The sequence below is a fragment of the Puma concolor genome, chromosome A1 (assembly GCF_028749965.1).
Source record: "Puma concolor isolate L17-30 chromosome A1, mPumCon1.1.hap2, whole genome shotgun sequence".
NCBI lineage: Eukaryota > Metazoa > Chordata > Mammalia > Carnivora > Felidae > Puma > Puma concolor.
The window spans coordinates 91,083,299-91,094,609 of NC_141667.1; the positions used below are offsets into that span (position 1 = coordinate 91,083,299).

At 38.3% G+C, this 11,311-nt stretch overlaps 1 protein-coding gene and 1 non-coding gene across 2 annotated transcripts; both read right to left on the bottom strand.

Annotated features, from left to right (window-relative positions):
- Window positions 1-938: 938 nt before the first annotated feature.
- On the bottom strand, window positions 939-3,204 carry COX7C (cytochrome c oxidase subunit 7C). The gene is made up of 3 exons (XM_086697307.1): window positions 2,986-3,204; window positions 1,846-1,989; window positions 939-1,041 (listed from the first exon to the last, which is right to left on the bottom strand). The coding sequence occupies exons 1-2, from the start codon at window positions 3,058-3,060 to the stop codon at window positions 1,873-1,875; spliced, it is 192 nt and encodes a 63-aa protein (XP_086553433.1). The 5' UTR covers window positions 3,061-3,204; the 3' UTR covers window positions 939-1,041; window positions 1,846-1,872.
- LOC112861882 (small nucleolar RNA Z39) lies at window positions 1,142-1,204 on the bottom strand. The gene has a single exon (XR_003223757.1). It is a non-coding gene; the product is annotated as a small nucleolar RNA Z39 (small nucleolar RNA).
- Window positions 3,205-11,311: the final 8,107 nt, after the last annotated feature.

An 11,311-nucleotide genomic window follows, 5' to 3' on the forward strand; every position in this document is an offset into this window, starting at 1 on the left:
GGGCTCTGTGCTGACAGCTCCCAGCCTGGAGCCTACATCAGATTCTGTGTCTTGCCCTCTCTCTACCCCTCCCCTGCTCATGCTCTGTGTCTCTCTCTCAATAATAAATAAACGTTAAAAAAAAAAAACCCAAAAAACAAAAAACCAAACATAGCCCCCAATCACCAAAAAGTCTAGAGCTCAAATACACCACTAGTTTACAACCTCTATTTTATGGCATTCTAATACAAGTGGTATTCCAAAAGTGACCAAACTAGGATTAAAACATTCAGCAACTACCTTTTTCCTGCCCCAGTTCAAAGCTCTAGGAACTACGTCATTATATTTTAAGTAGCTAACAGCATTTTACCATCCATAACATAAATTTGATTCACGGATACAATTACTCTTCAGAGGCATCTTTTAGTCCATGTCTACTAAAGTTCAAGAATAAACTTGGGAGTATTTCTATGTTTTATCTTGCATGCTATTACATTTCATTTCAAATATTCTACTTTTATTCAGTCTAAACAAAACTAGTATTGGTCAATAGCAAATTTATCAAGGCAAAAAATTTAGTTTTAGATCACAAGTCTGGAGGGAAAAAAGCTCTTGGACTTCACTCTATACACTCACTAATGGTTTTCCTCACGATTAAGTAATTGTCACTCATGAAGAAAAACAACTTTACTGCTTCAAGTAAAGACTAAATGTAAACTTCTTCCTCTTTTTCAATTAAAAAAAATTATTCTGGGACAACAAAGTCAAGTTTGCATTTTATATAACATAAATTACCAACAAGGTCCTGACCTAGTAATCAAAAATTAAATCTCAAAATTTAAAACCAAGAAATAGGCTAAATTTACACATATTTTGAGCAAACAAATACTAGAATATTTCCTAAATAAAAAGTCAGCACAATTATTACATTCCAGGTTTCAGAGAAGAGGCATTAAGGATTCATGCCATAAGTTTATTTACAAACATATTGAGTATGTTGAATTCAAGAATTTGATCCATTTTTCAAAGAGACTGCACCTCTTAAAATGCTCCTTTTCACACCTGCAAATAAAAAAAATATATATTGGTATTTAAAACGTCTCACCTATTAAAACAGAAACCATATACTTTTCATACACATTTTGTCTGTCCATCAGTTTGGTACATCAGAAAGCGTTTACAGTATCATGACTTTATTCATACTGATTTGCTTCATCATATGCACCAAAATCTTTCCATTATGCATCACTTGGATAAAGAACTTCCCTTGTATATTATGAAGAATAGTCTTTTCTTTCTAAAGGATAGTTTTGGAATTTATTCCAATCATTCCACAGATCTTCCCAAAATGTTGCTTTGAGGCAAATTCTGATTACAATTATGCTAAATAAATATTTTCTTCTCACGCAAACAATCTGTTAATCTTCTAGCAGTAAGACTGAATGGGGTATGCACAAACATGTGTTGCCCTAACGTTAATTAGTCTATCAGAACTCTACCTGGTTAAGTGTGTGAAGTGAAACAAGACTGGCTAAAAATCCTGGTTAACCATCACCAGTTAATGGATATGAGGCAACTTAAACATCTTTGTGTCTTAGGCCAGGTGAAGTCACCCAACCTCACAGGCTTGCTAGGTCTAACTAGATGACATAAATGTAAAGTGTGCCTGACAAACAGTAGTATCCAATATACACTGGCTTTCAGGCAAAGAAACGTTTGTTTATTGGTTCACCAACGTGTCTCCACCAAGGCCACATCTACACTAACTTCAGAAATCAGCCCTACACACTGTGTGGGTGTGATGGGGGGGGGGCAGGGGGGGTATAAGGAAAAACAATGTTTTAAGATTAGAAATCCATTAATTACCTGTTTAATGGATTAATTAAAACATCCTTATTTCTTAAGCAGCTGGTGTCTTACTATAAAAAAAGGTGCAGCAAATCCAGATCCAAAGTACAAAGTCATCATAACAAGTAACCGCCACTTGTTTTCCACTGAAAATGGCAAATTCTGTTGGGGAAAAAAGAGAACAACCAACAAAAATGAAACTGAATCATCTGATTTTATAGATTATAGACGTACACAGGGGATGTTAGGTTTTTTTTTTTTTTTTTTTTTACATAATCAGGTTATGTATGCCATATATAATATCCTATTTCAAACATTATGTTTTACATCCTATGACCTTCATGTAGGACAACACTGTAAGGTTTAAAAAAAAAAAAAAAAAAAAGCACTGGCTTTACTGAGCACAGGCAGTGGTCTTAACTCCGGTGTATCACACTGGTTAAGTTTTCCTTTTTACTTTAGAAAAGCCGAAAAATTTATTCTTCAGGGGACCTGTTTTAGAAAAAGAATGCACTGTTCTGGTTTGCTATTTGTTAGAAACTAGTCACCTTGTAAAGGCACACGGCAAAGTTAACTGAATTACGAAGACTGACTTTTTCATAATCAAGCGGCGCTACCATCGAAAACCCTTCTTCCGCCCTTTCCTACTAGGCCTCGATCACTGGAGGTTGTTACTGCTAACTACTCGACTTAAGCTATTGATTCTTGACGCTAAAGCCAACTTCAACTAAAGAGATTTAATACTTCTAATTTAGTTAACTAGCTTAGACTCGACCCACAACCACAGGCCCTCACATCCTCCTTTGTTTCCGACGACCTTCACTCCGAGTCCGGTGACCTCTAGTTCGGCTTTAAGCCACAAATATCTGCAGCATTGGCCTCAGGGACCCTCCAGATCTCGGAGGGCGCGGCGGGGAGCGCTAGGGCCAAGTGGGGCCTAAGGCTCTTCCTATTGATTCCTTTACCCGCCGACGGCGTGCAACCGGGGTCCTGCGCTTTGCCACTGGCTCCTGGGGGAAGTTGAACGCTACCCGACGCCCCAGCTCACCTCTCCTGCTTACCGTCTCCCTCTCCACGGTCCTTGGGAGGCCTTGGAGTTCAGCAAATCGCAGCTAAGTGCCCCCTCCCCCAACCAAACGGGGCCCCTAACACACTAACCTTCCCTGGGCCCTCCTCATAGTGGCTTCTACGGACCACAGAGGTTGTGAACCTCCGGATGCTCTGTCCCAACATAGCGCTGTTGGAAGTTCTGCGAAAAGCGCAGAGCCCCTAGACGATAGAAAGGACAGTACCAAACCAAGTCCTCTTCTTTTCACGACCTTGTTCTCCGGTGTGTAAGACCCGGAAGGGAAGATGGGAAATGGGGAGAGGCCACAGAAAATGAGACAAGATGGTGGGGTCTGAGGATTGTGGGAATTGTAGTTCAGAACGCGGCATCCCCTTGTCGGCTCTGAAGGACTATGGGAAACGTAGTCCGACGCGAGAGCCGGATTGCTTGTGGGGGTCGGGTAGAGGTACTGGCTGTGTGTGTGTTCGGGAGGCCGGGAGGGTAAGAGCCCAAGGGGTTTCTACGTGCAATTTAGTCAAACCTGATTTCTTGTCGAGTTCTGATGAGGATTTTGGGGGCCGGATTCCAGAACAGTTGTACTGAATTGAGTGACGCAGTCTCACCGAGTTTATGGGACACAAAAATAAACCTTTACCTCTTCTTTTTTGGGGATTTTTTGTTTGTTTTCTTTTAATGCTAGGAGCCTGTGATTTGCAGTACTTTGCCAGCGCTGAGGGAGGTGTATACCGTGATCTTATACGAACAAAGCATAAACTTTGAAGTTTACTTTGAAGAAGTAACCAAACACTATGTAGTACAAAATATGTCGGAGAGAAAATTGAGATGAATTGCTAAGGGAAGGATTCCTGAAAAATATAGGTCATTAAATAGAACAGAATTAGAGACAGGGCAGAGCAAACTCAAGGCCGATGTATGGCATGTTCAGAGAGTGAAAGAGAAAAGCAGCTTCTTATATCTGGAGTTAGCCTGGCCTGAGGATTGGTGTTCTGCTGAACATAAACACTTTCACAGAACATCAGCATCAGACGAAGTTACTCTGTGTCAGTGATGGATCAAGGAAAGAGTAAGATCACTCCATTTTCATATCTGAACATAGACAAAACATAACATTGTCCAAATAACAAAAATGACCAAACATCACCATATCCAGTCTAACATGATGAGTTCTGTCTCTTCACCAATTACCACCTTAACCTTGGATTAGTCTTTCTTTTTGCTAAGTGCGATTTGGTAAGATAGACATAGTCACAGAAAACAAGCCCAAATCTTGTTAAGTCTTGACATCTTTTTACAGAGATGCCCATAGCTCTTCATGGTATTTGGTTTCCCTTGATGCAGTGAGTAATAACCCAGCTTGTTCAATTGTAAGTGTGTTTCTGGTGGTCTTTGACTAGTTGGATTGGGAAGTGATATATAAGGCTGGGAAAGTGGTATTAGGTTAAATTGTGAAGAGCCCTGCTAACCTAAGTTTTATGTTATTCATCTGTAGGAGAGCATATATTGCCCTAGATGGCTCATTAATACAGCAGCAGTAAATAAAGTCTTGCTTTGAAAACTGGGTATAAAATATATACATTAACATATACTTTACTTATCTTCTGTAAGAGAAAAGTGATGCTTCCCCATCTCCAACCGCCCCCTGCCCCCGCAAAAAAAACCTCACTTTAAAAAATTAATAAGTTTATTTCTACAAGTAACTTCTGATTAAGTAGAGACGCATGTAATGCATTATAACTGGTGTTCTCCTCCTAATAGAGGATGTAAGACATTAAAATTTTTTAAATGGCCCATTCAGGGCTTTTATATATTAAACGATTCTTATCTGACTATAATTGGGAAATGTTTTCACATTTAGTATTTCTGAATTGTCCCTTTCAGTCTAATGAATGTAATATCCCCTGTATATTTGGTTCACTGTTAGTTCTAATTCGCACTGTTTGAGTCTCCCCTGCATATCTGGCTTTCGTCTAACTCCAAAGGGAACTCCAGGATAGATTCTAGCAAATGGCCTCAGAACTGTCAGCCTCCTCATGGGCCCTGTGCCAAAATAAAGATAGCTGCAAATCCTTTCATCAAGATATAGAGCCTGCCTTCTCATCCCAAATCTGGGTGGACTCTGACTATTTTGACCAAGAGAATTTGTTATAAGTGACACTGTACCAGTGTCCTGCCCAGGTCTTATGATATTGACAGCGTCCTTTCCTGTCTTTTGGAACACTTGCCCTGGGAACTCTGAACATTCGTGTAAGAAGTTTGACTACTTTTATGGAGAGGCCTCCTGGAGAGTCCCCAGAAGTGGACCAAAAGTAGGTAAAAGGGGTCAGCTCAGGTGTCAGGCATGGGAGTGAGTTATTCTGGATCCTCCAGCTCAGTCCAGCTGCCTGCTGAATATCATCAGTGAGTGTCCCCAGTCAATGCGATTTGAGGAAGAGTTGCCCAGTAGAGCTCTGCCCAAAATGCTGATTTACAAATTTGTGAGATAAAATAAAATGATTGTTCTTCTAAGCCATTAAATTTGTGATAGTTTGGAGGTACCTGGGTGGCTCAGTCAGTTAAACTTCTGACTCTTGATTTTGGCTCAGGTCATGATCTCACCATTTGTGGGATTGAGCCCCATGTCAGGCTCTGTGCTGACAGTGCAGAGTCTGCTTGGGCTTCTCTCTCTCTCCCCATCTCTCTCTGCCTTTCCCCTGCTCATGCGTGTGTGCGTGCTCTCTCTCTCACTCTCAAAATAAATAAATATTAGAAAAATTTAAATTTGTTAAGTTAAATTTAAATAGTTTGTTAAGCAATAGTGAATTACCAGGACAGACACCTAGAAGTAACACAGCCATTTTATTTAAGGAAATCACCTGCCATTGGAAGAACACACTTTCTTATCATCAATCTATATTTAGGAATCAGTTATATTACATAAAACATTTATCTTTGCTTAATACATACCTTTCTGTCAGATGATGCTTCTATGATAATTCTCTAGGGGTAACGAAAATGACTGTGCTGAACATATCAAAACATGGAACGTCTGGGAAGCAGAGTGGCTCCATTTTATGGTGATACAGCAGCTGGCATAATTCAGGGAGTGTAAATACCCTCAGAAAGTCACGGTGCACTTTTTGATGCTCTTGGTAACTAGAAGGTAAATGGAATGGGATTGAAAGTTGGTGAGATCACTTATTCCTTGCATGATTACTCACCTTTTTGTTAATGGCTAGATATTACCCACAGAACACATTCTTGATAGTTATTTAAAAATATTTTCTAAAGAATGTTTTTGTCATAAAGCCAAACTGAACTCTAGGGAAAATTTCTTATTAGTTTCCATATCATTTTTCTTCATTGCTAATTAGTGACCAATTAATAAATTAGTTAAATAGCTAAGATACTCTGAGTTTTGGGGTTTTAAGCTAATCTCAATCTCTTAAAATTCGCTATGGAGGGAAGGAAAAGTTTTAAGAAATTTGTTAATCTTCTTTTTTGAATAGGCATTGTGTGTGATAAATTAAAGATGGCCACAATTTCTTTGTAACTCTTACCTTTGAGAGGTGGGTTCTAACTCCCCCCACTCTTGACCTTAGAGACCTGCTTGACCAATAGAATGCAATAGAGTAATATTCAGATATTTCTGAAGCTGACTTATCAAAAGCTTTGAAGTTTCCATTCAGGCAACTTGGAATGTTTTCTTGAGAGGAGACAGCCACCATGTAAGAAGTCTAGCTACCCTGAGTGTACCAGGACTGTAAGGGAACCCAAGCGAACCCTTTGGAGAAGCCTCATGGGGGGAGGGGGAGGAAATGAGGGGGAAAAATAGGCCAGATCAGCTTCCAGCTCTTCCTGCCATATCCTAGCCTGGGCACCAGATATATGAGTAAAGAAGCCTTCAGGTGACTCCAGCCACAGTTATGATTTGCCTATGATTTTATGAGCTATGTTAAACAAGAACTGCCCAGCTGAGCCCATCAACCTCCAGAACTGTAAGAGAAAAAAATAAAATATTGTTTTAAGCTGCTAAGTTTGGGGTAGTTTGTTATATAGGAGTACAAAACCTGGAACAGGTATCATGCACTATTTATTGGTCTAACAATCTAAATTTAGTCATTATAGTTGGCAAGAAAAATGTGAATTATCTTAGAGAAAACTTTTGATTCAGTATGATACTCTTTTGCTATAAAATGAATTTCAAGAGAAATGAGACATTTCACATATTGGTACAAAATAGAAAACATCTTTAGGGACATGAAATTTACTCCAAAGTTATATTTTAAAAATAAAATCCAATTATTTTAAGTACTGAGTAGGGTGTATATCATAGAGTGAGCAGTGTACTTTCTAGACCCAGAGGAGTCTTTGGAGACTGAAGTTACATTATATAGAACAGTATTTCTAAAAATTAAAGTACAATATTTGTCATTTCTCTCAACAGCTACTATATAAGATTTTTAAGAACTAGGTTAGAGTTTATTTAGAAAGGGATTCTTTAGTAAAGAAATTATGTTTCTATCCTACATTGAAAAACTCAAGTTAACATGTTTCTTTTGGTCTTAAATTTTTAGAATATCTCATACTACAGAATTAAAATCAGAACTCTGTGTTAACTTGTATTTGAAATTTTACATTTGTAGGGGAAAATAACACCTGGTTTAGGAAAAGACAAAATGTAATTCCACTGTAGCAATCAGGGTTGGAAAATATTCTGCCAGCCTTTTGAATGATTTAGTGATGACCAACTGGAAGAAAAAGTTATGCCAAAAAATTCTTACTTGATCAAGCTGTGTATTTTACTCTTCCTCTTGTTTCATTACTTTTGAATACCATTATTTCCTTAAAAGCATTTCATGTTTCTTATTCCAATGTTATTTCTTAATCTCAAGGTAGGTTTAAGGACGATTCACTTTTTTGACAGATCAACTCCTAATATAATTATTTGTCATTCAGTGTTGGCAGGTAGAGGTAGATACATTTGTATAAGATGAATACAGAAACTAACACTTCTCAATTTGAAAGTCATTGATTCTAACTATATTTATGTTCCATCTCCATCTTGACTTAACTTGCAGTGGTATTTATCATTGTTTTGAACAGGTTTCTTTAAATTTACCATGGCGTTTCCCCGTTGTCTCCATAACTGGGATACTAAGTGATTAAATGATTTATTTATTTAGTTTAGAGAAACACATAATTTAAGCGAGGAAGGGAATTTTGAAAATCAATTTGATGCATCATTCTAAAGGAAATGCTTTTTTTTGTTAGAGTAGAAGAAAAACAGGAAATAAATGGGAATAGAATGAACTTTGGTGCATTACATGTGATGATTGTGAAGGATTGTGCCAATAAGGATCCCATCTTTTTTCTTTTTTTTCAGATTTATTTATTTTTGAGAGAGGGAGAAAGCACGAGTGGAGGAGGGGCAGAGAGAGAGGGAGAGAGAGAGAATCCAAAGCAGACACACCACTGACAGCACAGAGCCCTATGTGGGGCTTGAACCCACTAACCGTGAGATCATGACCTGAGCTGAAGTTGGGTACTTAACCAACTGAGCCACCTAGGTGCCCCCCAACCTTTTTTTTTTTTTTTTTAAGATTTATGGAAATCTTGGGGCGCCTGGGTGGCGCAGTCGGTTAAGCGTCCGGCTTCAGCCAGGTCACGATCTCCCGGTCTGTGAGTTCGAGCCCCGCGTCGGGCTCTGGGCTGATGGCTCAGAGCCTGGAGCCTGTTTCCGAGTCTGTGTCTCCCTCTCTCTCTCTGCCCCTCCCCCGTTCATGCTCTGTCTCTCTCTGTCCCAAAAAAAAAAAAAAAAAAAAAAAAAAAACGTTGAAAAAAAAGATTTATGGAAATCTTTATTTATAACCAGGTCCATTACTGCTGGTCAATGCATGTTAAGCTGCTGCTATATTTTGACCAGAAATTAGATCAAAGGCACCCCTTTTTCTCTGGACCATGGATTGGCAACTATATGGTTAATACAGCCCATCAAGATGTGCTTGTTTATGCTATAACAGCTTCTGTATTTGGCTTTTCACTTTGAACTAACAATTAAGAAAAATGGGAATTTCTTGAGAATATTTATGCAGTTTGAGAAAATTATTACTGAACTCACCAAACATTATTTTAATCATTTCAACTAATTATAAAATTATTCCATAGGGTAGGTTAGGTTTAATTTGCAGTTCTCTCCATATCTGTCAATTAAACTAGATCCTCACCGAACAGCATTCTAAAACTGCTTCATCGAATGTGTGTTGTGCTCAGCATCTTCTTACCACTTTGTACTAAGAGATTTTATAAATATCAGACTTATGAATCTTATTGCTGGGTTTACTGTGGAGGTTGTTTCTCTCCCCACCCCCTCCTTGTAGGATGTGTTTCAATACATTTCACATTTGTCATTTTTAAGGCCCCATAGGACAAATTTTTCTCTGGTCTGAAAACTAGAATAAACATGCCTCTCCTGGGTAGCTGATTTGCTTCTGCCTTATGAGCACTGTGAATAACAAACTTGATTGTAATTTCCTCCTTGTACTGGTTCCTAGAATGTTAGAGCCAAAAGTGTGACCTATCTTTAGTGGAGACGATGGATCTATTACGCGTATCTCACTCCCGGCTCCATCTACTTTTCTAAATTTATTTACCTTTGTTTCACATTCCTCCCCAATTTTAAATGTATTTTATCTTGTTATATGGGATGTGTCTTTTTGTTCTGTACCTCAGATGTTTTCTGGAACAATATTAGCATGTAAATAAACTAAAACATCATAAATTTTTTCTCACATAGCAAGTTGTTGCAGTATTACTTACTTTATCAGTTTTCTCTCTTTTGCTTTATGGAGCCTGGGCTAAGTAAGGTAATTAAAGCTAGCTAATATACCAAATGATCCCCCGATTTTAATGGTTTAATACAGCGAAGATTTATTTCTCACTATGTCACAGTCGGAATCAGATGTTCAGCATGCCATCTTCCACATGGTGATTCAAGTGTCATCATCCTCTTGTGCCTCCACTCAGTCCTCTAGCTTGCCACCATGCTAACAAAGAGAAAGTAGTGACTCACACAGGGTTGTGAGGGACCAGCTCAAGCATGCACCACTTGTGCCAAATTCTATTATCTGAATCAGTCATATACTACCATCCAGATGCAGGGAGTCTGAGGAATTGAGACTTTTGTGTGTCCTAGAGGAAATTGGAAACGGTTTGGTTGAACAGATAGCATCTCCTCTACAGAGACCTAGTTTCTTCCTGAAATCTTATACAGTGCCTCTATAAGAATTCAATTTCCACTTGTTATATATACTCTCAGAACTTTGCTAAAGTGGTTCTGAATTGTCATAATTCTTGTATAATTTCTTGGTCTTGCACATTTCCCCAGAGTTGCACACTCCAGGCAATGTATTATAACCTGGAATCAGACTGACGTGGATTCAAATGCACAATCTACCCTAACTATTTAGCTTTGGGCAAGTTGCATACCTTCCCGTATCTTTCAAATGGGGACAATAATGTTTCTTACTTTATAGGGTTACTGGAAGGGTTAATGGACATATTTGCTGCTTCGAAGTGTTATATTATCAAATTCCCCATAACAACTCCCTTTTGGGATCGCCCTCCATATGTCACTTTTTAATTAACTTTCTGTCTTTCTCAGTGGATTGACCATTGAAGTATGTAGTTCTGAAATATAAAGAAGTCTAATGCTCTACTTGCATGTAAGCTCTCAGGGCACCAAGTTTTGTTTTCTTCTGATCACCCATGTGTCTATGTCTCCATAGAGACACTCCTTGAAATATTTGCTGAAACCAATGAACAAATTATGTAGCAGTTTTTGAATTTAAATGCAAATACTATATTTTGAGGGTGAGATTATGATTTAGTTTTTAAAATCCACTTTATTGAGCCACTAATTATGTGCAATAAAACATATCTATTTAGAGTGTACTGTTCAATGAATTTGACAACTGTATACACTTGTTAACCAATGCCGTAATTAAGATATAGAATATTTCAATCACCCATAATTTCCTTTTAGCAATAAAATATTACTTTTAAAAGGATTGATTTGTTAATTGCCTCTGAGCACCTTAAACTTGGATGCCTGGGTATTCTTAATTAAAGCCAAATTGTGTTCTATTGCAAAGTTTTTCAACAGGGGACCATTTACAGTCTGGGATAGATAATTCTTTGTTGAAGTAATGTCCTGAACATTATAGAATGCTTGGCTACATTTCGGGCATCTACCCACTAGATGCTAGTAGCACTTCCCAAGTTATGACAACCAAATTTGTCTCCAGATGTTACCAAATGTCCTCTCTGTTGACAACAGTTGTTCTGGATTGAAAACCACTGCCCTATTCCATCTCTTCACAGCAACTTGAGTCAACATACACCTAGTCTGAGCCAATGCTTCTGCACTTGCTGGGATCC